Source organism: Hirsutella rhossiliensis (assembly GCF_020360975.1).
Source record: "Hirsutella rhossiliensis strain HR02 chromosome Unknown scaffold00003, whole genome shotgun sequence".
NCBI classification, from domain to species: Eukaryota; Fungi; Ascomycota; class Sordariomycetes; order Hypocreales; family Ophiocordycipitaceae; genus Hirsutella; species Hirsutella rhossiliensis.
The window spans coordinates 5442774-5468883 of NW_025408669.1; the positions used below are offsets into that span (position 1 = coordinate 5442774).

The following is a 26110-nucleotide window of genomic DNA, read 5'->3' on the forward strand; positions in this document are numbered from 1 at the left end:
GCGCGGTCGAAACTCCCCGCGTGTCACGGACCTGTCCAGCGCCACCTTGGGCGGTCCATGATTACGCGGACTGGCGATTACGTGGAGAGGGCGCGCCGAGGCAAGGGGCTGGCTGGCTTGGCTGTGTGCTGCGCCACGCTTGGCTTACTAAGAAGCGAGATGTCTCTTTTGTGGACTGTGCTTGAGACGGAATGAGCTCTCGTGAATGAGCTGCTCACAACGTGATGCGCAAATTATCTTGGCTTCAAGGTTCATGCCGGTATCTCTTAGAGGACGGGAGCCTCTCTCCTCCAGTTTAAGCAGCAAGTTTTGCCCATCAACTGCGTTTCAATTATCGTGAGGGGAAGCTGGGGTACCTCGTTCGCAAGGACTCGAGTCAAGGGTGCCTCCACACTCGGTACGAGACATCATTCCCCGGGGGCGCAGATGCCGTCCACCAAGCGTTTGAAACAACTCTTAGGGTCTGTAACAGTAAGTTACGGTCTAGACGTTTTAGGGCTCTGCACATGCTTGTCATTTAATTCACGGATATCACTCGTCGTTGCAAGGCCGATGTATCCGTACTTCGTAGTCTGTACTTAAGCTGATGGCCGACCGCACTCAAGCAAAGCGCACGTGACGATTCTCGCGCCACACTCCTCCGTGGCGTTCCGCGCCACTTGCAACGCACCAGGAAAAATCGAGGGAAATTCATCCGTCGACGAGAAACCCCACGAGAGATCAAGTGCGCTTCTTCAAAGCAACGACAACAACCACACCTCGCCGCAGCGGGCCACAACATCAGGAGCCGAAAACAGAAAGCATTTTCCGGGGCACAACAGATTCACCATGGCCACCGCAGCGCCGCCCAAGCCCAAGTGAGCAGTCCCGTCAACCGTTCCAGCATCCGCGAGGCTCGCCTCGTTTTGCTGACCCCACCGTCATATCCAGGCACGACTGGGCCGACGATGACGATATCGAGGAGACGACCACCGACCTGCCTCCGCCTCAGACCATCTCCAACAAGGACGGCACCAAGACCATCATCACCTTCCGCTACAATGACCAAGGTCAAAAAGTAAAGACGACCCGGCGGGTCCGCTACGTCACCCACACCGAGACGGTCAACCCTCGTGTCGCCGATCGCAAGACTTGGAGCAAGTTTGGCCAGAGTGCAAAGGATGGCGCCGGGCCGGCCGCCGACACGACATCTATCGGCGAGAACATCATCTTCCGGCCCAGCGTCAACTGGCGCAAGGATGCCAAGGATGAGAGCCAAGACCCCAACGCGCAATCGATGAAGGACAAGTTGAAGGACAAGCAGGTCAAGTGCCGAATCTGCAACGGCGAGCATTTCACGGCCAGATGTCCCTACAAGGACACGATGGCGCCCATTGGCGAGAGCGGCGCTGCAGACGTGGCCGCCGGCATGGGCGACGAGCCCTCGGTAGGCGCGGCGGGTGCTGGCAAGAAGGGCTCGTACGTGCCTCCGGCGCTGCGCGGCGGCGCTGGGGCCGGGGCCGGGGAGCGGATGGGTGGCTCAAAGTACGGCGAGAGAGACGACTTTGCGACGCTGCGTGTCACCAATGTGAGTCTTGACGATGGCCTCGCGCCTGTCCGCATACTAATGTGTACTTCCAGGTGTCCGAGATGGCCGAGGAGGGCGAGCTGCGGGACATGTTCGAGCGCTTCGGACGGGTTACCAGAGTGTTCCTGGCCAAGGACCGGGATACGGGCATGGCCAAGGGATTTGCCTTTATCAGCTTCGCAGACCGCGGCGATGCGGTCAAGGCCTGCAACAAGATGGACGGGTATGGCTTCAAGCATCTCATCCTCAGGGTTGAGTTTGCCAAAAAGGCCCAGTAGACGGGCCGCCGCTGTCGCGTGGCCAGGGCGGATAGTTGACGGCTCTAATGTACAGTCCAGGAGCGCATCCTTGAATCGACGCTCTTCGGAGAAGGTGCCTGTCACATGGTGATGAATGGACCCGTGCCAAACAGGGTATTGCTGAATTGTGCTCTTGCCGCTGCAGCGTTCAAATCTCAGGCATGCGGCTCCGGATGGCGCGCATGGCGGCATTCCCGCTTGGGAAACTCGAGCCGGGTGACGCGCGAATGATGGGCCAGCTATGCCGTGCCAATCGGAAGGACCATGGGCCAATCAAGGCTTGCATCGAGCGTTGCCGGAGCTCTTGGTGCGGGCGATAATGCCTCAAAGATGAGGCGGCGGAGTCACCAACTCGACCCGTTCCGCAGGCTGCCCCGCTTCCAGGCGCGGCTTTGACTGGACGGGCGACTGGCCGTCCAAGAGTGAGACACGGAGACAGCCGCCTCAACAGAAATCCGGCCGCTCATGGCATGAGATGATTAATGTTTGGGCCTGCGTGCCAGCACCCCGCTCTGCATGCGGACTTGTTCAGGTACTGTAACTCAAAGAAATGACTCTTCGTACGAGGGCTCACGGACAGGTATCTGGCTAACGCGGCAGGAGTACCTCGGCCGCGGCCCCGAGTGCGCAGAGGCACATGTCTGGCATTAACGACAATACCCCTCCCCCCTCCCCCCCGGGATTGGGGTAGCGGCGGCTTTGGCCAGCAGCCGGGGCGTGACCTGGCGAACCTGCATGTGGCGTCGGCCCAATCCTGGTTTCTCCCGTCCCCCTTCCTGCTTGCCCGTGTTTATTCAGACCACCCTGAGACGCCGCCGACGAATCAGCGACCCATCGATCTGGGCCCTTCGATATTATCCCACTGGCGCAGGCCGACAAGATCTGCAACCTGTCCTGCAGCCTGCGGCTTCCCACCTACACCTTGCGCATGCCCACCACCACCGCTACCACCACCACCATCCGCTTTCAGCAGCCGTCCCCAGAGACACCGACCCGCATGGGACTGAGATAATTGACACCTGTCACCCCGTGTCTTGGACCTTGACCCATTGTGCCCGTCTCGTATGGACTTGAACATCATCCGCCTCTGCCTCAAACCCCCGCCATGAACCCCGCCGCTGAGATGTCGTCCGATGGCGCGCAACTACGCCGGCGGCAGATCCCAGCGCCCTCTTCCGATGCCGCCAACGCCGAGGCTCCTGTCTCCAGGGCGAGTCCCTCTCCCGAGGACCCCAGGGTCGACAAGGGCAAGACCTTTGGCCGCACTCCAGACGGCACAGGTGAGCCGTCCACCGATGGCCAATGGCTCGCAATCCGCATTGTACGTGTCGAGTTGACAAGAAACCCCTCCTAGTCTTTGTTGTCCCCACGACACACGACATGGTCTCGCAGCTCCTGGATCCTCGGCAGCCCAAGAATCTCTCCGATCTCATCGTCCTGGGAATCCTGGCCATGCACCTGCTTGCCGCCTACATGCTGCCGCCCGGCTGGAAGCGGTCCGTCTTCGCCGTCGTCTTCCTGTTCTGGAGAGCGGCCTACAACATTGGCATCGGCCTTCTCCTCAACGTTCAATCCAACCATCGACGCCTCATCACCTGGGCTCGGCGTTGGAAGCTCTTCGAGGACCCCAAGACTGGCGAAAACCCGCGGCCGTGGCTCTACAGGCTGCTCAAGCGCGAACTCGAGGCCAAGATCCCCGAAGACTACGAGTTTGAAAAGGCGCCCATCGAGTACAACACGTGGTTAGTCTTTCGCAGATTTGTTGACTTGATCCTCATGTGTGACTTTGTGTCATATTGTCTGTTTGCCATCGTCTGCGGCCACACCCCGAGAGGGGAGGGTCTGCTGATGGGCGTTGCGCGATGGGCCTCCGGCCTCGCGCTCGTCGGGTTCAATCTGTGGGTCAAGCTAGACGCCCACCGCGTCGTCAAAGACTTTGCCTGGTATTGGGGAGACTTCTTCTACCTCATCGACCAGGATCTGACGTTTGACGGCGTGTTTGAGATGGCGCCTCATCCCATGTACTCGATTGGATATGCTGGCTATTACGGCATCTCCATGATGGCCGCCAGCTACGAGGTGCTCTTCATCTCCATCGTCGCGCACATCGCTCAGTTTGTCTTCCTCGTGACCGTGGAGAACCCGCACATCGAGAAGACGTACAACCCTCCTCCGCCTAGGAAGAGGACCCTGTCCCGGAGCCAAAGTGACTCCACCGTGATTTTCGACGACGCTTGGCCCGACCGCACCGCTGCTTCGTCGTACCCCCTAGCGACAGAGCTGCCCGCGGCCGTGCACGACATGGTCGGCTTCAGCAACATGGACCTGTTCCGGGTGCCCGACTGTTGCGTCGTCATCCTCCCCCTGTATGTAGCCGTCCTCACGCTCGTGACGCCGTCGACGCCCCTCTGGCAAGCCGTCTTTGTGGCTCACGCGCTAGCCTGGCGCGTGTGGTATCATCTCGGCCTCGGCATCATTCTCGACAGACAGTCCAAGACCAAGATGTGGACTCGGCACTTCCTCAAGTTTGGCGAGAGCGCCGGCGAGGCGTGGCGCCAGTGGAAGGGCATGCAGCACATTTGCATGATCATGTGCAACGCCTCCTTCATCGCCGCCTGCTGGAAGATGTACTCACCCCCGGAGGACTGGGGCTACGGCCTCGTCCTCCTCAAGCACGTCGTCGGCGCCTCGCTGGTGGCGCTCCAGCTCTGGACAGCCTTTACCGTCTACGAGTCGCTCGGCGAGTTTGGCTGGTTCTGTGGCGATTTCTTCTTTGACCACGAGGCAAAGCTCAACTACACGTCCATCTATCGGTTCCTCAACAATCCCGAGAGGATTTTCGGAACCGCCGGCGTCTGGGGCGCAGCCCTCATCACCTGGAGCCGGTCCATCTTTATCATGGCCATTGTCACCCAGATCATGTCCCTCTACTACCTGTCCTTCATCGAGAGGCCGCACATGCAAAAAATTTACGGTAGGGGTCTGCGGATGGAGGCCGGCCTCACAAAGTTCATCAAGCGATCGCTGCCGCCTCCCGTCAAGGGCTGGCAGGAGAGCATGGACAAGGTCCTCGACGGCACCACTCACTTTGTCGAGGATTTCATTGAATCTGCGCGGCCCAAGTTTGCGTCGGGCGTCAAGACCATTGTGCGTGACACGTCGGCCCTCTTCAACATGGCGCCAGCGCGAGTCACCATTACGCGCATCGCCCCGGACCTTGCCGGCCTCGACCCCAAGCAGTACACGCTGTCGGTTGCCGGCACCGCATCCGTCTACTCGTCTACCAGGGACAGGGCGACGGGAAAGGAGAGCGTCACGGGCAGGTTCCCAAAGGCCGTAAAGACCATGACGTACGAGTACGGCGCGCCGCTAAAAGTCAAGTGGCTTGCCCCGGCCAACCACAGCAACAAGGACTGGATCGGCCTGTATATGGTGACGGACAATCGTTCCAGGGAAGCTACCGAAGTGTCGTCTCTGGGCCGCTGGGCGCCGACCAATGCCGGCACCTACGATTCCCTGACCGCCGACAGCAGCATCGTGACGCACGAGCATGCCGTTGCCAAGACGGATGAGTCAGAGCCCGACAAGGTGGAGGGTGAAGTCATCTTCCAGGGCGACAAGCTGTGGTGGACACAAGGCGTGTTTGAGTTCCGATATCACCACGACGGCAACCACAGCGCCATGGCCATCTCGGAGCCCTTTGAGATACGCATTGCGCCCTTTGCTGAGGACGACGTCGACGTCGACGGCAAGGGAGTATATGCCAAGGCGGTCGAGTCGGCGATTCTGCCCGTCATCAAGAACTGCCTGGACCGGGACCCAGACATTGCACCAGGCAATGTGGACGAGCCGTTTGGCAGCCACGTCGAACGGGACAGCAAGTATGCCAAGAGGATCGTGTACGCGATCCGCGAGATGTTTGGCATAGAGTTCGCCCCAGCCGTCGTGCTTGCCGACCGAAACGTGAGGAAGCTTGCGTGGAGAATCTGCAATGCCAAGGAGGTCTTGGTAAGAGAAAGCATGCCCGTCCCGCGTGCTCTGCATTTGTGGCCTGGGCCGAGACTGACGTCGATTCTTTTCTAGGCTCCGTATAGTATGTCCCACTCAAAGGGTACCTCGACGCCCGCGGTGCAGGAGTTTGGGGACGACAAGGCGTGATGTGCGCGGGAAAAACTTGGCACGCGAACAAGGCACTTGGAGATCGTTTTCTCTTCTTGGTCTGTCACTTTCTCACTCGTGCCAGTTAGTCTTTTCTTTCCTCTTGAATTAGGGCCAGGAGTTGGCAGATAACCGCGGATAGAGTCGGATGATACCACGTCGGAAAGACTGCATGAACCAAGGGCCTTGACAAGATGATCGGGTGCTTGGCAGGAGTCCGGCAAGGTTTCGAGAGCCATGCGCTCGGGGCTTGTGACTGTGCGGGGCGACACGCCCGGGCCTTCGCCGATGCGACGAGGTGTCGCCGCTATACCCGCTCGTTTGATGAGGCTCTACTCGATATGGTTCAGCAGCACGTCAGCGTCGTTTGTGGCTCAGCCAGCTGGACGTCTGACAGGGAAAGGTGAGATGCACGACAGGGAGATGCTCAAAGTGCCTGATGGTGAAAAGTGTAGTGCGTGTCTGTGGGAAGGATACATACACGGGATCCATAGCTCTGAATGCTCTGAGGAAAAGTATTGGGTCTATCAGCTTTGCTTCGTCGAAGGGGGGAGGCAATCAGCCAGAGGTCTTGTCCTCTACGCTCCTATCTTGCCCCTACGACGCGAAGAGTCGTCGCGCCCTTTGGGTCGGAGAAGAGGCGCATCCCGGCTGAATGAGGGTGTCAAAACGAGCAACTCAATCCACGGGGATCGGATGGTGTTGCCCCGAGGTTCGGTGTCGTCGGATGAAATGCGGGAATGCGTCGGAGAGCGATGCTGGGCGAGATGCCGATGATGAGGCCGACGGCTCTGCCAAAGCGCCATTGCGACGGGGCGCCAGGGCTCGATTGTACGTCGGGTTGTTTCAAGAGGCTCTCGCCAGCCTCGTAGTAGGACGAGGTACTGTAGGTAGCGGTCGGCTCCAATGCAGTCATTGTTGGTGGACATGTTTAGCGCCATGTGCAGAAAGCCTATTGGCGTGCCTTGCTGTACAGCATCTGGGTTCGGCCCGCCGTCATTTGGCGCCGATCCATCTTATCGCGAGGGAAAAAGCCGAGGAAAAAAAGAAGATCCGGCTCCTGTTCCAACTCCAACTCTCTGCCCAATGCCCGTTTGCCGTTGGTGACGATGCCAGGCTCTTTCCGCCAACCGTCCGTCGTCGTGGAAAAGTTGTGCAAGGGCACCGTCGCCCACGCGGCCGTCGGCGGCAGCTTCCTCTACGTCTCGTCGTACTGCGGCAAACTGACGACGCTCGACGTGAGCCCTCTCCACTCATGGCGCGCCGGTGGCGGAAATGCGGCGCCGGTCCGTCTCAAGACGGTCTCGTCAACCAATGCAGGCGGCAACCCGTCGTTCCTGACCATCGACAAGGCCAGGTCGACGCTGTTTTGCCTTGACGAGGGCCTCGAGTCGCTGACCGGCGCGCTGGCCTCTTTCAAGATGAAGCCCGACGGGTCACTGGCCCTGCTCGACAAGAAGCCTACGCCCAAGAGACCCGTCTTCGGAGCCTTGTACAACCATGGCAAGTGTCTTGGCGTTGCTCACTAGTGAGTCTCTCCTCGCTCCCGCACGGCCTCGCGGTCCCAAGAAGAGAGTGGTGCCTCATACTGAACACTCCAGCGGCGACGAGGCCATGACGACGTGGAACGTGTGGGATCCCCACAACATGTCGGTGATGCAGACGGAAAAGTACAAGCCCGGCACGACGGGCTCTGGCGTGGCCCCGCAGGACGCGCCGAGGCCTCACCAGGTTCTGTTTGACCCGACGGGCCAGTTCGCCGTCGTTCCGGACCTGGGCAGCGACCAGGTGCGCATCTACAGGGTCCCGGGCGGCGGCAAGCCCAAGCTGAGGCGGTCGGGCGTGGCCCGGGTCGAGACGGGGAGCGGCCCGCGGCACGCTGCCTTTGCCGTCGCGCGGGGCAAGACGTACATGTACCTCCTGACGGAGCTGTCGAACCAGATTATCGGATTCAAGGTGCACTATCGCTTCGGCCTCATGAATTTACAAAAGATGTTCACCACTGGCATTCATGGCAAGAGGCCGACGCCCGAGGGGGCCTTTGCCTCGGAGATTGCCGTCACGGTAGGTGCCCTCTCACCCTTGGGTTGCAGTCTTTATTGACCACGCGGGGTCACCAGCCGGACAATAAGTCCGTGATTGTGTCGTCGCGCAACGAAAACAGCGTCGAGATGGCCAGGGCGGACGGCATCAAGGTCCAGGCGGATCCGCTCATCCACTTCTCCATCAACAGCGGCAACGGCCATCTGACGGTTGGGGAAGAGGTGTCTTGCGGCGGCAGCGGCCCGCGGCAGTTTTGCATCAACAAGGCTGGGACGCTGCTGGCCGTGGCGCTGCAAACGGAGGGACGGGTGGCGGTGATGGGGCGGGACCTTGACGCGGCCGGGCTGGCGTTGACGCCGGTGGGGATTGCCGACGTCGGGGGAGAGGTGACGTCGGTCGTCTTTGACGAGTGAGAGGAACGGTGTAGTAACATGGTATATATATTCATTCTGCGGTGCCCAGTATATACTTGCGGGCATACCCAGGCTTTGACCTTGAGTAAACGAATGCCCAGGGGCGAGGCGCCGCCGAGGAGACGGATCAGATGTCTGTCTGCATGTGCCTCCCTGAACCAGGAACATGCAAGGCATATCCGAGGTACTCCAAGGGAAGAACAGGCTTTTGCTGGCCCTCGAGAATTAACTTGGCGGATAGGTATGTATAGAGGTACGTACATGATGGGGCAACAAGGTTCTTCTCTTTTGCTTTCCGCACTCGGGGGTGGCTCCCCGGCGGGAGTTGCGCACATGTTGTCTCTCTTTGACACCTACTGCGAGGTTCTGTACGGCGTATTCCTACAGAGAGAATATATGTACCTGTAGATTTGGGCGAGTACAGTGCACGAGGACTTGCAGGCGAGGGGGAGTGAAGTCATCGTGGAGACGTGTGTGTGTATCCGTACATGCGGCGCGAGTACCGGCCTGGTTGTATTATTCGCGACCCTCGTCACGTCCCCGCCCGTATTGCGTTGATGCCTTGCTTTTGTGGCATTGATGGATACAGGATGAATGCCTTGCGTGGTGCCGGACGAGTGCCGAGCAACGTGCGCGGTCGGCACATGGTATGCATCACTCCCTGGAACTCCACTGCAGAACGTTGTCGTTGATATACCTAGGTAGGTACTGTTGAACTATACATACCTACCTACCTTACCTACCACCTTAGGTAGTTAGTAAGTACCTGGTAGAGGCCGTTGCGCAAAGCTTGTCGGCGCGCCCCGCGAGAAGCATATCTGTATTAGTAGGCCCTGGACGGAGTACTCCGTATAATTACTCCGTACTCCGCAATTACTGGACAGGCAGTTGTTGTGCCGCCGCTGTGTAGCGCTGTGGAGCGCTGTGTAGCGCCAACAAGGGTCCAGTGACTTTTAGCGGGTGGCCCGCCGGCAGTGGCGCCGCGCGGGGCCCTGTGATGAAGAATTGGTGCCTTGCTGGCTGGACCTCGATTTTGCCCGACTTACGGATATTGTGGTACGGATACACCTACATGCAAAGTACCCTGTCTGTAGAAACCTAATCAGTGGACTTGTGTACAGTACGTAGGAAGAGTATTGAAAAGGATGAGAGGAAATATGGAGAGACGTCGGACAGGGCAGGGCATGTCCTCTGTCCCTTCGTGCCCTGGGCTCGGGCAGCGAGCATCTCGTCCCATCGCACCACCTTGTCACCATCCTCACCACCATCACCACCATCACCACCATCACCACCATCACCACCATCCCACGCCCCATCTCACCAGTCAGTCGCCTGCGCTTCTCCCCGCAACATGCCGCCGCCCCCGTTTCTGTGAGACGCCGGTCCCGACTCGCATCGTCATCTCCTCGCCCTGTCCTTGGCCCCCCCCCCCTCTCCCGTCGCAATCGCCCGACCTCGGCTCGCCAGCGCTCCTCGCTCTCCCATGGATCCGCCATGAAGTCCCCCTCAGCTTCCAGAGTCAAGCCCCCCTTGGCCTCCTCCGCCCGAGACCATGCCGCCTCGTCCTCCAAGCCCGCCCTCTTCTCGCAATCGCCAGAGGCCATCGCTTCCGCCGACGCTGGCTTGATGAACCCGCTCAAGAGACGGATCCTCGACGCCAGCGTCGACTACCCTCGCCGAAGAGCCACCATCGCCGTACGCCTCGTCGCATCCCGAGCGCCGCCCCCTCTGCTAACCCGTCGCCAGTGCGAGGTGTGTCGCTCGCGAAAGTCTCGCTGCGATGGCACAAAGCCCAAGTGTAAGCTCTGCGCAGAGCTGGGCGCCGACTGCGTCTACCGCGAGCCCGGCGTCAAGCTCGATGCCGGCGACAAGCTCATTCTCGAGCAGCTCAGCCGCATCGAGAACCTCCTCACCCTCACCATGGCTCATACCTCCCACGCCACTGCTGCCCTCGACGCCAACCATCACAACTCCCCTTCCGCCAGCAACGGCACCAGCCTCGGCACCGATCATGCCCTCTTGCCCGCCTCGTCCTCCGTGCCCTCCCTCGTGCCCAACGGCGCCTTTGCCTCGTGGACTGCTGCTCCCGCCGCCACAAACATCTCCGTCATGCCCAAGAGCCACACAAACGCCACCATGCATCTCCTGCGCTGGCCCCGCATCCGCCAGCTCGTCCCTCGCCCCTACGATCCCCAGGCCTTGCTCCAGCTCGAAATGGCCCGCGAGCCCCTGCACTCGCTGACCAAGACGCCCTGCGTCGACCTCTCAAACACACAGGCCTACATCGAGGCTTACTTTGAGCGCGTCAATGTCTGGTACGCCTGCGTCAACCCCTATACCTGGCGCAGCCAGTATCGCACCGCCCTCTCCAACGGCTTCCGCGAGGGCCCCGAAAGCTGCATCGTCTTGCTCGTCCTGGCCCTTGGCGAGGCCAGCCTACGCGGCAGCATCTCCAGGATCGCCCCTCACGAGGACCCCCCGGGCCTGCAATACTTCACCGCTGCCTGGTCCCTCCTCCCCGGCATGATGACCACCAACAACGTCCTGGCCGCCCAGTGCCACTTGCTCGCCGCCGCATATCTCTTTTACTTGGTCCGCCCCCTCGAGGCGTGGAACCTGCTTTGTACGACGAGCTCCAAGCTGCAGCTGCTGCTCATGGCTCCGAATCGCATCCCGCCCCACCTGAGAGAGCTGGTCGAGCGCATCTACTGGAACGCCCTTCTCTACGAGAGCGACCTCCTCGCCGAGATGGATCTGCCTCACTCTGGCGTCGTCCAACTAGAGGAGCACATCGGCCTTCCGGGAGGGTTCGAGGGCGACGACCAGGACCAGGTCGCCCGCGACGAGCTGTGGTATTTTCTCGCCGAGATTGCCCTGCGCCGCCTGTTGAACCGCGTCAGCCAGCTCATCTATGCCAAGGACTCGACCCTGACCATGAGCACCCTTGAGCCGGTCGTCGCCGAGCTCGACTACCAGCTGACCCAGTGGTATGATAGCCTGCCATTGCCCCTGCAGTTCTCCTTTTCCCGAACCGCGCTGCGGGATCCGGTCCAAGCCGTTCTCCGCCTTCGCTTCTATGCATGCCGAACCATCATCTACCGCCCCTACATCCTCGCGGTCCTCGAAAACGAGCAAGCTGTGCTAGACCCGTCGGTCCGCGAAGCATGCCAGAAATGTTTGGAGGCGTCCGTAAGGCAGTTGGAATACGTGGCGGAGCAGTACGTTGCAGGCCCTTCCATCTGCGTGTCTCGACCCTTTGGCTCGTCCATGGCTGACAGCAGCATAGCCAAGCGGGCCATATGCCCTACATCTGGCAAGGCGCCCTGTCCATGGTGTCGCAAACGCTCCTCGTCATGGGCTCATCCATGTCCCCCTCCTTGCTGAGTATACTCCTGAGTTTCGTCCCCCACCGCGAGGCGCTGGATCGGATGATTGGCGAGGTCATCGTGGAAATCGAGTGCTACGCGCCTTTGGCGCCCAGTCTCAGCCTCGTGGCCGAGATTGTCAGGGAAGCAGAGGGCAGGAGACGAACATTACTGGGCGGCTGAGGTATAAAGGCGCCAGCAAAGCGCGTAAAAGGTGCGCGTCAAAGGTGCATTATAAGGGCCCGGAGCTACGGCAGCCATCACCATTGACTGCTAAACAATGACTCCCGCTACGCCCTACCGGGTGTCCTGGAGTCAAAGGCGCACCGCGGGCGGGGCAGGGCTCAAGGGCCTGATGCTCGAAACTGAACAAGCGCCGATGGAGGTTTCTGGACCCACCGCGCGTCCAACTGCGCGCCTCTCATCGGCTCCTCCAGATTCTCTACGTGGCATTGCAGACATGAGCCCCTGGTTGCTGTGAGAAGACCGACGGTCTAATACAACCAATCGAGAGCGGCATAGGATCGCCAAAGGAGCTTGGGGAAGCGTCGTCGACGCCAAGTCGGCGAGAGGCTCAATAGGCAGCGATGGCAACACCAGCTTGCGCATCTCGCCCGGATGACTCAAGTAGACGCGGTTTAGACGAAGGACGGGAATGGGGTGTCTGCCTTTCTTAGGGTAGGCGGGGAGCAAAGAGGCAAGCGAACGCCAGGTATCCGGCCACTAAGCACAAGTTCACGCCTTGGAATCCTCGCGGAGCCAGGCACCCTCGTCGCCGCCGCGAGGCGCCGAAGACTCCGCAGCCGAGCAAAGATTAAATCTTTGTCTCGAGCTTGGGTCCTAGTCGTGTCCGTTCAGTCGAGTGAGCGCCGCGACGTCGAGTCGTTTTGCAGCCCGGGGGTTGCCGTCGTCAAGCGTCTGGCACTTCCGCAAGCAAATTGTCCCGGGAACATCTCGCGTGGCCAAAGGAGACGGTAGTGGGTCGGGCGACCGGCTGCACGCATTCTCCCCCATGCGATCGGAGCCGCATATTCAGCCTCTGAGGTCGGTGAAAAGCTCAGTCTGGGCGCATCATAACGGCTTTACGGCGCGCTTCACCCACCGCTGCCGCGTCTCGCATTGCCCTAACAGGAGGCAAAGGGCTGCGAGGTCTAGAGAGCAGACCGGCGTGCGCAGTCGCTGCAAAAGTCGGTATGAAGGTGCGAGGTTCCAGCGGTTTTTCTGCAGAACGATGGATAGAGATATCTGGGCTCCATCCTTTTCTGGGACACTCGTGCTAGGACAGCCCGTACTTGAAAGTGCCTCAAGCGGAATGCTTCGCAACAGGCATCGACCGTTGCAGGCCTCGCCGGACAATGCTCGGCCTGTATTACATGGTTCTATGGTGTTCTCTCTAAATGTAGTCGTCTAGCAGGGGGGGAGAATCTACCCATCAACCCCGAGGGCCGTTGCGATGATGCGTCTCGACCCCAGAGCTCCCCCTCGTCAGCACTCCTAAGCCACTTTCTTGCCGCCTTCCCCCCCCTTGGGGCTATCGCCTCGGCCCCTTGCCCCCCTGCCGACAATCTTCTCCGTCCAGCTCCACGACGACGCAGACGACGGCTGCGGACCCGGCTGGCCCTGCTTGTGCTCATTGGCGTCGCCCCCGAAGTCCGTGTCGCTCTCGTTGTCGCTGTCCATCCAGTCCCGCTCGCTCCACGACACCGAGTCGGCTCTCTCGGGCGGGCCAAACGAGCGCGGCGACGCCCCGGGCGCGTCGCCGTTGTGCCGCTTACGCAGATCGGGGACTTCGTCGAGGGCCTCGCGAGCCTCGATCTCGGTGTGCGTGTCCGAAGCAGCAGCCGTGGGGGAAGCCGCCGCCGGCATGCTGAGCTTTGTCTGAGACGGCGCCTCCTTGGTCTCGCCGCCGTGCTCGTCTGGCGGGTGGCCCATGTCGAGGGCTCGCTCGCCGAGGTGCTCGTCGTCGGTCCGCATGCGCGCGACGGCGGAGTCGCTAAAGTGGGCCTCGACCAGGTGGTTGACGACGGGCCAGCCGTAGGCGTTGGCAAACATGCGCCGCACGCAGATGTTGTTGTGGGCATCGGGCTCCAGCTTGACGAGCACCTTGCGCCAAGCCAGGTCCCGGTGATAGCCTCTGGCAATTTTCTCCTCGACGCGAATGTTAGACACGTCAGCCGTCTCGCCGGAGCCTCTTTCGGGACTCGAGTTTGCCGATTTGGCGTGCTTCTTCGCCACGCTGCCCGAGTCCTCGTGGTTCGGAGGCAGGCCGGGCGACGAGCTACCGTTCGCCGACTGCTGCAACTCTGACGACCCTTTAAGTGATGTCTTGCGACGAATCAACGAGGAATGCCGTTTCTTCGGGGGCGGGGGTGGTATGTCGCTTGGGTGGTAGACGCGGTCGTGGAAAATTGTCCGCGGCCGCTTCGTCGGATCAATGAGATACTCGACGTTGGGGACGCCGGGGTTGAGGAGGTCGCCGGCCGATTCGAAAAAGGTCGTCTTCGGCGGAGCCAACACACTCTCGAGCGCCTCACCCAACTCGTTCCCAGAGGTAGCTTTGGCTGGCTTGCTTGAATCGTCCGATGCGCTGGAGCTGGGTGCACTGCAGGGCGCCTGGTCCAGAGGCATCGTCTGGCCTCTGCGGAGTATCCTCTTTTGTTTCTGCGACAGGGGCTGCTCCTTGGGTGGCTCGTTGCTCTTGAAGAGGTTGAAGAAGCCGGCAAGTGGCCCTGCAGAGTTGGGTTCGCTGGCCGTGAACGGAGATCCAGGTTCCTCCTTGTACGGTGTCGGCACCGAGCGAATGCTGGCCTTATCATCCTCGCTCATGGCATTATTCCCCGGCTGAGGAACTTGGCGCATAGACTCCCGCGGTGTGCTGGTTCCCGAATCTATCGTCTGCTCGTCGGTGGCCCACTGTCGGTGCCGAGGGTTCACCATGTTAGCACCCGTCAGCTCTGCCCACCCGAACCCAACGACCGTCTCCACCAGGCCAGCGTCTCTCCGGGCCTTTTCGACGCGCCCCAAGCCTTGCCAGTCGAGGAAGAGCAGGCAGCTTGTGCGGAGCGGGACGATGCCGTCGTTGACGACGTTGGAGTAGACGGTACGGTTTCTGAACTTTTTCAAGGCCGTGTGCGCTGGTCCCGTGGGCAGGATCCGCAGCAACGGCTTCGAATCGGCCTGGTTTTCGCCGTACATCTTCTTGTGCGCCGACTCGCCAAGGTTACTGACTATGGCGCCCCAGCCGCTCCGCGCAATCGTGGGCGCTCTCCACGTCAGCCCCAGATCCTTGCCGGTTCTGCCCACGAGGCCAAAGTCCAGGGCGAACTTGACGTATAGGGGGTTTTCGTTGCTCAGACCCAAGAAGGGAGTCGCCAACGCAATAAAGTTGATGGGCTTGATGAGGTCGAAGAACTGAGGAGAGTGCTTCTGGATGTAGGCGACAGCGTACATCTGGACCAGACCGCCCAGGGAGTGGGCGACGAAGCTGATGCTGGTGACTTTGTATTGCCGCTCCTGCTTTTTCCGATGCTCTCGGTTGGTATCTGTTTGTATGGTACTGTGTTTGTGCGCCTGCCTGAATTCGTGGGCCGTCTGTTGGTGTAGATGGGGGGGGTTTTCTCCTTTGAAGCCCTCGCCAAAGCCTTCGCCGGCGCCTTTGCCAATGGGAAAGAATGGTTGGTCCGGGTACGTTATGGACAGGACGTATCTAGCCAGTCGTTTGCCCAGATATTTTATGCCTCGCTCTGTCTTTGTGGCATTTCCAGAGTACCCTCGCACAATGACTTCTTCGTCGTCTTCGTCGTCACGCTTGTCTTGCTTCTCGTCGGCTGACCGAGATCCGTTGTCGGGAGATTCCTTGGGTTGGCCATCTGAGCCCGTGGGCGACGTGGAGCGATCAGCCTCGGCTTGTCGCTTCGCGGCTCGCCTGGCTTTGGCGTCAATCTTGGCCTGCTTGGCCGCAGCATCAATGCTCTCCTTGAGAAAGAGCATGTCTGCGCCGAGGTTGCTGTGCAGGCCATGGGTGAGAATGACGAGGTGAACCTTTTCCTGCTTGCGGCTCATCTTCTTGTCTGTCGTCTCTGGATCCCCCGTCTTGACCATGCTCTCGACGGGCTTGTCGGCGCCGCGTCGGTTCTCGACTCTCTCGTTGCCGGCATCGTCCCAGCCGGGTAGCCTGGGGGTGTTCCAAAGCGTGGCAGTGTCCTCGACCTTGACATGTATGGCGCGCGAGAAGACGCCCTTTGGCTGGGCCGGGTGGTGACCGTCCTTGGCGCCGATGCTCTGCTGGTGGTCGCTCACCTTGCCCGGTTGGGGTACCTGGCTCTGGTTGCCAACGACAGGCAGCGGCTGGGTGAGGTTGAGCGACTTTGGGTCGCGAGCGACGACGAGTTCGTATCCAACGGCGGCCGAGGTAGAGAAGATGACCTGCGACGTCACCTCGATGACCCATGTGGCGGATTCGCGGTCGTGGTCGGGGCCGTTGCCGAAAGCACCATGGCTGCCGGTGCCGGCGGCTTGGCGAATATCGTCAGGGACGACGAGCTCGCACTGCCAGGAGCCACCGGCCTTGAGCATGGGCTCGAATGCGGGGACGCCATAGCGGCGGGGGTTGTCGAACTTGACGTTTGGACTGAAGCCGGCAGGGTGGGCCGAGACTGAGAGGGTGTAGGGCCCGTGGACAAAGGCGGCGCGCAGGGCAATGGTCGAGGTGTTGCGGATGCGGACGTGGAGCGTCTCGGGCGAGGGCAGGATGCGGTCCTGCGAAGGGGTGTAGGTGACGGTATAGCGGACGACCTCGCCGATCTTGACGCTGCCGACCTGGTGTAGCAGCAGCATGCCGCCGGGTCTGGCGGTGCGCCGAGGCGGGACAAGCGAGGCGGAGGCGGCCCCGGGGAGGGGGGCAGAGGAGCTAATCGAGGCCGAGACGGAAGGTCGTCAACTGCGCATCGGCATGATCTTGAGGTAAGCGATAGAACGGCGGCGCGGGACGAGGCCGCCTTTCTTGCAGCGAGCCGAGGCTCGAGTCGGAGGGCCGAGGCACCGGAGGGAGGGCGAGGCAGCCGGAAAGTGTCGGTCGTGCGCGGCGATGGTTACATAGGTATTGCCGTGGTCGAGGGCGAGGGGGAGTAGGAGAGGCGAGAGCAGGAGAAGCAGAGCAGATGTTGGAGAGAGAGAAGAGAGGTTGGCGAGTGACAAAGAGAGAACAAAGGCACCAACGGAAGGATCCTGGGTGATTGTGTGTTGTGATGGGGGAGAGGTACTGTCTACTTACTGACTAAGACGCCCCGTGAGCGCCTCTTGTTCCTCTACACCCAGCCCACGGTGTGACGCTACTTTGACTGCTCGCGCAACAATAGCCCGCGCAGCCGGGTGACGTAATGTTCAAGTAGACGCTACGCGGACATGAGCTGCTGGAATGCCCAATTCCTTTTCACAGTTCAGTTAAGTCCAATGACGTCTACATTCAGCCTCCTCTGCTCTTCAAGCCAACTCGTTTCGATTCAACTACCTGCCTGGCAGCTGGGGGTTGACTAATGCAGAAACTACTCAATTCCAACAGCACTCGTCGCCATCCACCGCCTCGCCGCCCACCATGTCAGCCCATAACGAAAGCGAAAGCCGACTGGCTCAGCCCTTTCGACTTGTTCCACCCAGGGCCGACATCCAGAGGAGTCGTCGGCGCGTAGACGGGTTACCCTGACTTGACTCAATCCCTAATTCGACAGACGGTCCATAAAACATCCCGTATATACACCTTCGCCATCGTCACAGCCCCAAACCCTCACCGTTGATGGTTCGCAGTCGGCCTGCGAAGCCAGCATCTAAGCCCTCGCTCAGCTGTCGACGACCTTGCGGTTCACGCCACCACATAGCCGTATCACAGCCGGATCGCACCCAGCGCCGCCTCGTAATCACCGTCTGAACTCGCACATGGTCAAACGGCCAGGCTTGACCCTCGCTCAGCTGTGGACGGCCTGGTTCACGCCACCGCATCCCCTCTTGCCCGGTGGCTGGCATGCACCTCTCCAAACTGCTTGCAACATCAGACGGGACGCCGGCAAAAGCATAAACAAGACATTGCGGAGCAAGACGTAATCCAATACACGCCGAGGCAACCAGCCGGGGCCCATCAACCCCCCCTTCAAAGGTATCAAACATCCAGACTGCAAGCAACCGCCTCCGTCCTCGTGCCTAACAGTGAATTATTATACGGCTTCACTGGCTGAAGCCAGGTGCCAAAAAGAAATCGACGCCAAAAGCATATCATGAGCCTCGTGGGAGATCAGTCTCTTTCCACCTCTCTGCCCCTCTCTGTGAATGGAAAATCTTCAAGATTTACGCATGGCCAACAGTCGACTCCCCATCTGGAATGCCGGGCTCGACAAAGCTGCGCCATTGCGAGACGCGGTTCATGCCCTGCCCGCGCCCGTTGAGACCCGCCATGTCCGACGACGTGGGCGGCTTCTCGAACCCGCGCCGACGGCTTCCGGGAGCGTGAATCTCGCTCTCGTCCTCATATGTGCGCGACAGGCGAGCCTCAACCACCCGCCCCGACCGTACCGTGCGCGGCTGCCTGTTGTACAGCTCCTCCTCTAGGCTGTGCTGCCGCAGCGTGCGTCTCTGCGGCGCTGCTGGCGGGCCCGTGTCTGGTCCATGTGGCATGGGCAGCGCCATCGGCCCCATTCTCGCCCGTATCCCCATCCCCGGCCGCGTCTCTGAAAAGCGGTCGGCCAGCCGCCGCTCCATCGAGCCCGCTCGCTTGTTTCGGGTCCGGCGCTCATCGTCAACGTAGTCTGCGCTCCGGTCCAGCGTCACCACCCGGGCCGGCACCCGATAGCGGCCGCTGCCTCTGTAGTCGTCATTCATGAAGTGCCCTGCGGCGTTGCCGATCCCGTGAACATCGCCAACGCCCCCCATGACGTCGCGCTCATTGTGAAAGTCGCTGGGATACTGCAGATGCCGCACCGTGTCCGTGTCCCACTGTCCTTGCCGCCGGCGCATGGGCATTTCCTCGTGATAGCTCCTCCGCCGCGGTCGCGCCGGTGCCGTCATGGTTACCGGATGATGGTTCCGCAGCTCACTAGGCATGGGCGGACCGTCGCCGTCAAAGATGTCCCGCAAGTCCCCCCGAATCTGAGGCACGGACATGTCCGCGTGATCGAGCATGTCTCCCAGGAAGCCGCCGTCGTTGAACCACGGGCAGTCACAGCCCTTCCACTTTACGCCACATATCATACAGAACTCGCCACCGCACCGGCTGTCACAAGTCAGTCAATGTCCGTGACGGTTACGCAACCGCGCCTGTGCAACGGGCCACTCACCACGTCATATGGTTGCAGCCCTCCTTGAGTTCGACAACGGCCTTGCAGCGATAGCATCGTTTCCAGCCCTCTTCTTGTGCCTGGGCCAGCAGTCTCGCCGTCTCCTCGTCCTGGGGGCAGTCCTCGGCGCCGTGCCACTTGGCGTTGCAGTGACCACAGACCTTTGTCTTGCAGCGGCCGCAGAGCGCCACCTTTCGGCCCTTTTCCTTGAAGATGTTGGCCGGCTTGATCCACTCGCCGCACTTCCGCGACGGGCAGTACAGGCGGTTCTTGGTCGAAAACTCGGCAAACTTGCGGTTCCATGTCGACTTGAAGCTGTCGTCAAACAGACGCTCCACATGTTTCACTGGAATGTGATCCTGCGTGCAGCACCGCGGCGGCATGTGCTGCGGGTCTGTGATGGACAGCTTGAAGATGCGCTCTAAACATGAGCGGCACATGGAGTGGCCGCACTTGAGCCTGGCTACCTTGGAGAGCGACACGTCTCCCATGCAGATGACGCACGCGACGCTACACACCAAACATCAGCGCGCGACCCGACGGCTGTGGCACAGCGCTCGTCCTCACCGTTTTGCTGCCTTGGGCTCCTTGGCGCGTTCCTCCGGAGGTGCACGCCGCGGCGACGGAGTGCCGAATATGCTGCCCAAAATGCCCGATGGGCCGCCGGACACGGAACCGGCCCTGCTGCGACTTGATCTCACCCTGCTCGGCTCTCGAGGCCTGTCCTCGTGATGGATCACGTCGGCCGACCGGTTTCTCCTCCTAACCGTGGATCTGATACGAGCGCCGTCGTCAGACCCGAGCACCCGCCACCAAGAGGGACGAGGAAGGTCAACAAACCTCTTGGAGGACACGGGGGGTCTCGAGTCTTCAATCACGTCATTCAGCTGCAAGCGGCGGCCCTGGCGAGAGGATGCGCTCCGGTCCGCCGTCTTGGACGATGCTCGCGCCGGAGAGTTGCTAAACGAGTGGCGGCGTCGCACCACCGTCTCTCCTGGGTCGGCGTGGTGCTGTCTCGTGCGCTGCCTGTGGTACCCTCTGTCGGCCGATGACAGCATGTACTCGTCGCGACTCGATTGCCGGTCCCCTCGGTGCCTTGACGAGCCGTCGTCGTCGTCGTCGTCATCGTCGGCCACCTCGACCACCTCTATGAAGTCGTCGCCGTCGTCGCCGCCGCCGCCGTAAGCGCGCCCACTGGCCGATGAGTAGCCCGAGTACTCGGGCAGCGGGGGTGCACGATGATGGTAAGTGGGGGAGGCATCTCGCCTCGGGCGCCGCCGACCGCCGACGGAATCTCCTCCATCGCCGTAGGCCATCCAATGCCTCGGCCTCCTGTAGGCGTCGGTCGACGACCGGGCCAGATGCGGTGGCGGCGGCATCGTCGAGTCGGCCGCATCCAAGGTCCTCGACGAGGTGCTCTCGGAGCGCCGCGATGCTCTGCGGCCAGAGCTATGTAGTCGGTCGTTCCGAGGGTGAGGCAGCGAATCACGAGGTTGTTCGGCCTGGGACTTCCAATCGAGGGTGCTTCTCTGATAGCGTCTGCGTCGCCTCGAGCGGCCATGGCCATCGTCGGCGTCTCGATATGCTTCCAGCCTCATATCTGCGCAGCCCCAGGCTGGCGGTTGGGCTCTAGACTCGGCTCGGCGACCCAGAGGCGTCTGTGGATCGAGGGGACGCAGCGCCCGACAGGATGCAGCCTCGTGGGCCAGTCACGGCTGTCCACGCCGCACAGGGGCCTGTTTACAGCGCACGCCGATGATTGGACCGGCCGTGGCCTGGCAGCCACCTACCACCGGGCGATGCTGCGTATGGGCGGCAGCAGTTGGGCCGCCACGGGTCACAGGCGACGAGCCCAGGGAGAGAAGAGTGATCGAAGATCAAGGGTCAGGAGACGCGAAGGAGAAGCAGGGGTGGTGGCATCGAATGGCCTGTTGCCTGTCAGCCTAAGAAGCCAGGCTCATGCTTGGACACACACGGCCACACGCCCCCCCCCTCGCGTGATTGGCCGCAGGAGTTTTGTCTAGGCGCCCGGCACGAGCCAAAAACGCTCATTCGACAAGTTCCGTACAGTAGTGCTTGTGGTGAGGGGATTGACGGTGGGGGTTGGCTTTCCTGCGGACCAAGGGGGGAGGCGCTGAACGTGATTAAATTCGGGCGGCAGCGATAGTCACAGTCACGTGCTGCGAGGGCGACGTCACACATCGAAGATGGATGCTTTCTGTTTCTTGGAACGCAGCCAAAGCCAACGACATTCCGAACCCTGTCTGCATCGGCCCACGTCCCCGTCATCGACAGACACTGTTTGCTGCATGACGCTCCAGCCCCCCACTGCCGTGTCTGCATTTTCGTGCGGCGGTTCACCGGCCGTCTTTGCTTGCAGGGCCCGAACGAATCAAGAAGCATGCGTCAATGGCAAGTTGCGGGCTGCGATCGACGGAGCCACAGCTGCCGCCGCTCGTGGACGTGGAGACAGCGGGCCGGGCCTAGGTGGGGCCGGTCCGGCCCTGTCCGGAACCCGTCTCCGCTTCCCCGGGCTCCCCTCCCCCTCGCCGATCAGCAGTTCATAACGCCTCATTTCCTGTGCATTCCGGGTCAAACCAGAGGAGCCAACACCAACAAGACGCTGCGCCCACGACGCCTTAGTGTATCCAAATAAATCTGGTGAGCAAAGTGCGCCGAATCCCGACGGCGGAGTCAGACAGCGCTTGGCGTGGACGTCGAGACAGTGGCGACTCTTCACGACGATTCGGTTCTGCAGGCTCCAAGGCTCTGAGACCTGGTTCATACACTACTTCAAGTTTTCGCGCGCTACAGACTGCTCAGCCACTGTGTCTGTCTTTCACAGGAATACGAGGCCAAAAGGACACGGCAGCAAGCAAAGCCGCCAAGGCAGCAGGGCAGCCGCCATGAAGAGCCATCGACCGAATTGGCGACCAGCAGCGAGTCCACGCCGCCACGCCGCCTCCGCTCAAAGTGCCACTGCGACGACGCCACTTGCTCAGACCTTGACCGCGTCAGGGACAGTTGGCAGCACCCTGGGCCTGTTGGTTCGCAGCGCCGTTTCTCGTGAATCTGTACGTCGTCATGCCCTATCCAATTACAAACTACTGTACTGCTGTTGAACGGCTAAGTAACTGCCCAATCGCAGCGGCTATGTCGCCGTTGATGCTCGCTGCCAAACCCTCCTCCTCCAGATCCGACGGTGCGGCTGATTCAGGTCCCATCGCCACCCTCACTAGCTTGACCCTGCCCTCGCTGGACCTGGCCCAGTCCTCGTTCGGCCACCGCAGCACTCCAGGCGTCGACGATCCCACACCGAGCTCGAGAATGACAACATCTTTGCCGTTGGCTCTCATCCGCTCCTTGAACTCTTTCCACCGCCTCTCCCCGTCCTTGAATGGGGCATCGTTGAATCGATGGTCGGCACGGACGCAGATGCCCATCATGCCATCGCAGCGGCGGCACCGCGGGACTCGGCCCGGGTCCGTCAGCCGCTGTGTCCTCGGGTCCAGTGACTGCTGTGCGGCTTTTAGCCATGGCTCCGACGGCTCCGCCGAGTCGGGGTGGCAGTTTGACAGGCACTGCAGGACCGAATAGGAGCCCTGCGGCGTGGACAGCTTCTCGGGCGCCCATCCGTTGGCCACGAAGAGGCCGTCGGCGTTGGAGGTGCGGACGTGGGCGTCGGGTCCAAGCTTGTCAAGCCACGAGATGAGTCCCTGATACATGGGCGACGGCGGCCAGGACTTGACCAAGCCCAGATGCGTCGCAAAGTATCCCCAGCGGTCCTGCTCCGTGGGCCAGCCGGAATAGCCAAAGACGCTGTAGAGCGTCCGGAACCCGTATTTGAGAAAGCCTGGGAACTCTTTGGTAAAGAGCGCCGTTGATGTGTAGTCGAGGCCGTCGGCGGCAGACAGGCCAGCTCCCGCGCTCACGACGACGGCATCGGCCGAGTTTAGCCACTGGCGTGCGTGGACCATGGACTCGCACTCGACTACGGCGGACGGGTTCGGGCTCGAGGCAGTCGAGCGGCGCCACGTCGGCAGGGCCGAGGACAAGATGTCCTGGTAGATGCCGTGGTCCGTATCGGTAAAGGTGTTGAAGATGACATCCGTCACTGTCGTCTGCAAATGATCGTGAAGCCACGCAGCCACCGTCCGCACCGCAATCTCGGCAGCGTGCCTCGCCGGAAAGGCAAACAGGCCGGTCGAGATGCCGCACAAGGCGACCCGCTTGCGACCGTCCGCTCCGGCCGGTAGCGTCTCGGCGGCCTCGAGCACGGAGCGGTAGCATTGCGCGAGCTGCTCCTCGTGCCGCGGCTCGGGCTTTCCCCCGGGAGCAAGCTGGGGGCCGAGGACGTGCACGACATGGGCCGCGGGAAGGCAGTGTCCCCGCGTGACGATGCACTCGCCGGGGTCGAGGTCGCGGCCTCTCGCCGCCATGAGAGCGTAGCAGTCGTCGCGGAGCCGGGGCCCGGCCCACGTATGGATCGCATTGTCAATGCAGCGATGGGAGGGCTGGAAACAGCCGATGGCGCGGTAGTTGGCGGCGTTGGCGATGACGGTGACGTTGGCCAGGGCGGTCAAGTCGCCTTTCCAGACGGAGACGGTGCCGTCTCGCGCAAAGAACAGTGCTGGCTTGATGGTCTCGGCACGCGTGAGCAGTCTCTGCGACATCCACTTCCGAAGAGCTAGGTCAATGTCGTCCAAAAGGCCTGCCGGCAGCAGAGGATCGGGGTGCCGCAGACACAGCATTTGTTGCAGCAGCTGCCTCTGTCCCGCCTCATCGACGCGGTCTAGACGCTTTTGCAGCTTATGCCGAGGAAGGCGTCTCTCGCAAGGCTCCTCACTGCACTGGGCGTGGTCAAGAACCTGGACAAGGATATCTTGTGTTCTCGGCATGTTGGGTGGAGTATCGGGTGAGCGGTTCGAGGCGATTTGAGACGGAGGAATAATAGAACTGGGGCTCGTCTTATAGTGACCGGTCAGAGAGCTAGAGCCTTCCAAGGCTGGAGATGGGACTTCCGGCCGCCATTTAGGCATCAGGTCCCTTGATTCCGAGCCGAGCGGAATTCCACGAGCCGTATCTTGTCGGGTCAAGTCGAATAAGCAGTGTCTGACTCGGGTCCTTTCTCTACGTCTACGCTACATGACAAACCGATGGCAACAGGCAGGACGGCAAAAGGCTCCCACCGGTGATGTGCAGATTGGCGGCGTTCTATCAGGCCGATGAAAAGACCGTTTCTCGAGGCCTCGTGGCCTCTGGTTTGAAGTCAAACATGCCCATTTCGCCCCTGGTAGGGCGTCGCCTGTCGCTTTTATTCTTGTTGCTTGATGCTGAAACCTTGATCAGAGTCTATCTCGACTTACGAGGGAGTCAACTGACAAAGCCATCCCACAAGACATGCGAGCCTTGGCCACTGGATGGAAACGTTGCGGCTTGCCCCATGGGCGCAGCAACCCTTATTGTTTCGAGTCCAGCCGCCAACTCGCTCAAGTCCGTCGTGTGGTTTAGTCATGGCTGTGGGTTGGCCGAGATGCAAGCACCGGTTAACGAGTATCCCATCGGGTGGCGCCCACATTAGAACCATGCTAGAAGCTCTCGAACTGTGGGACACGGTCAAGAGCCGCGGGGTTAGCCCGGCAGACAGGGCGACCGGCCATTGAGGTCGGCGGCTCGGTGGGTCGCGTAGTCCGGCGAGCCGGGCCTCCCGCCCCCAGCAAACCAGACGGCGCCGGACACGTTAAAACCGCCAGTGTCCGCCGACGCACGACCAGGTCCAGATTCATCGACAGTTTTGCGTTGGTGTTGATGCTGTTTCCTCGTCTTGTTCGTCGAACTTTGTTCCGAAAATAAACACAAAATGTCATCCCCTCCTACCGTGGCCATTGCCGGGGCTTCGGGCAACCTCGGCGCAAGCATGGCCCAGGTCTTTCTCGAGCCTGCCTTTCGTGCGCGGTTCACCGACGTCATCGTCCTGGCGCGGGGCAACTCGGCCAAGATTCAACAGCTGGTCAGCAAGGGAGCCAGGTTACGACAATACTCGGAAGACAAGCTCGAGGAGGCTCTTGAGGGCGTCGACGTCCTTGTAAACACGTACGTGCCCTGGACCGAGGTGCTCATGGGCTCGTCAACGGCTAACAGTTTGCTCCAGCGTTGGGCCGTCGGGACACAAGTTCAAGGAGAGCCTGCTCCGCTGCCTCCCTCGGACTGCAGTGCGGCTCTACTTTCCGTCCGAGTTCGGAGTCAACCACTACCTCCACGACTTTGACCACGAAGAGTGGAATGCCAAAAAACACCACTTCCGCCTCACCAGCCAACTCATCCCCAACATCCGCGTGTGCCGCGTGTATCCCGGCCTCTTTCTCGAGGAATCCATCGGCCCATGGTTTGGGTTCTTCACCAAGCAGGGCAAGTATGAGGCCATAGGCAGCCCGGCACAGCCCGTTACCTACACGAGTATGGACGACACGGGCAAAGCCCTGGCGGTGCTAGCATCATCACCTCCGGCCGCTGTGCCGGCAGAGGTCTACCTGAGCGGCGACAGCAAGTCCTTTGCCGAGATTGCCAAGATTATGGGAGAAGCCGGTGCTGGTCACATTGACGTGTCGCGCATCCCACTGAACGAGTACAAGGCACAGGTCTTGTCGAAACCGTCGCCGACGCCGGAGAGATATCTCAGGTTCCTCATGGCCGAGGGGAAGATTGATCACCGCAGCGAGGGCCTGGGCAATCACAACCATCTCGTGCAAGGAGCAGGGGAAGTCGAAGCCTTTAAATCGATGACGGATTTGGCAAAGGAGACCCAGGGGCGACCATGGGTCGACTCCGACTGAGAATTGCCTGAATAGGTGAGTAGAGTACACATGATATTCACAAGAGGGCGAACATGCCCCACGCACTTCATGACCTAATTAGTGGCACGCTGGGACGAAGCAGGCAAAGT

The 26110-nt window shown here is 60.9% G+C and overlaps 8 protein-coding genes across 8 annotated transcripts; 5 read left to right on the forward strand and 3 right to left on the reverse strand.

Moving 5' to 3' along the window:
- Positions 1–828: 828 nt before the first annotated feature.
- On the forward strand, positions 829–1845 carry HRG_03812 (eukaryotic translation initiation factor 3 subunit G domain-containing protein; the record flags this gene model as incomplete). Its single annotated transcript, XM_044862283.1, has 4 exons — positions 829–857; positions 931–1426; positions 1526–1567; positions 1621–1845. The coding sequence occupies 4 exons, from the start codon at positions 829–831 to the stop codon at positions 1843–1845; spliced, it is 792 nt and encodes a 263-aa protein (XP_044723309.1).
- A 1126-nt stretch (positions 1846–2971) lies between these two features.
- On the forward strand, positions 2972–6024 carry HRG_03813 (phospholipid methyltransferase domain-containing protein; the record flags this gene model as incomplete). The annotated part of the gene is made up of 4 exons (XM_044862284.1): positions 2972–3146; positions 3221–5216; positions 5271–5874; positions 5950–6024. 4 exons carry the CDS (start codon positions 2972–2974, stop codon positions 6022–6024), a joined length of 2850 nt encoding a protein of 949 aa, XP_044723310.1.
- A 1109-nt stretch (positions 6025–7133) lies between these two features.
- Positions 7134–8480, forward strand: HRG_03814 (lactonase, 7-bladed beta-propeller domain-containing protein; the record flags this gene model as incomplete). Its single annotated transcript, XM_044862285.1, has 3 exons — positions 7134–7552; positions 7626–8088; positions 8145–8480. The coding sequence occupies 3 exons, from the start codon at positions 7134–7136 to the stop codon at positions 8478–8480; spliced, it is 1218 nt and encodes a 405-aa protein (XP_044723311.1).
- Positions 8481–9974: 1494 nt separating this feature from the next.
- Positions 9975–12028, forward strand: HRG_03815 (fungal zn(2)-Cys(6) binuclear cluster domain-containing protein; the record flags this gene model as incomplete). The annotated part of the gene is made up of 3 exons (XM_044862286.1): positions 9975–10175; positions 10227–11698; positions 11767–12028. The coding sequence occupies 3 exons, from the start codon at positions 9975–9977 to the stop codon at positions 12026–12028; spliced, it is 1935 nt and encodes a 644-aa protein (XP_044723312.1).
- A 1311-nt stretch (positions 12029–13339) lies between these two features.
- On the reverse strand, positions 13340–16681 carry HRG_03816 (putative serine esterase; the record flags this gene model as incomplete). Its single annotated transcript, XM_044862287.1, has 1 exon — positions 13340–16681. One exon carries the CDS (start codon positions 16679–16681, stop codon positions 13340–13342), a length of 3342 nt encoding a protein of 1113 aa, XP_044723313.1.
- Positions 16682–18181: 1500 nt separating this feature from the next.
- Positions 18182–20765, reverse strand: HRG_03817 (IBR domain, a half RING-finger domain-containing protein; the record flags this gene model as incomplete). Its single annotated transcript, XM_044862288.1, has 5 exons — positions 18182–18926; positions 18993–19103; positions 19168–19677; positions 19735–19941; positions 20008–20765. 5 exons carry the CDS (start codon positions 20763–20765, stop codon positions 18182–18184), a joined length of 2331 nt encoding a protein of 776 aa, XP_044723314.1.
- A 1506-nt stretch (positions 20766–22271) lies between these two features.
- On the reverse strand, positions 22272–24065 carry HRG_03818 (macro domain-containing protein; the record flags this gene model as incomplete). Its single annotated transcript, XM_044862289.1, has 1 exon — positions 22272–24065. One exon carries the CDS (start codon positions 24063–24065, stop codon positions 22272–22274), a length of 1794 nt encoding a protein of 597 aa, XP_044723315.1.
- Positions 24066–25027: 962 nt separating this feature from the next.
- Positions 25028–26000, forward strand: HRG_03819 (nmrA-like family domain-containing protein; the record flags this gene model as incomplete). Its single annotated transcript, XM_044862290.1, has 2 exons — positions 25028–25260; positions 25319–26000. 2 exons carry the CDS (start codon positions 25028–25030, stop codon positions 25998–26000), a joined length of 915 nt encoding a protein of 304 aa, XP_044723316.1.
- Positions 26001–26110: the final 110 nt, after the last annotated feature.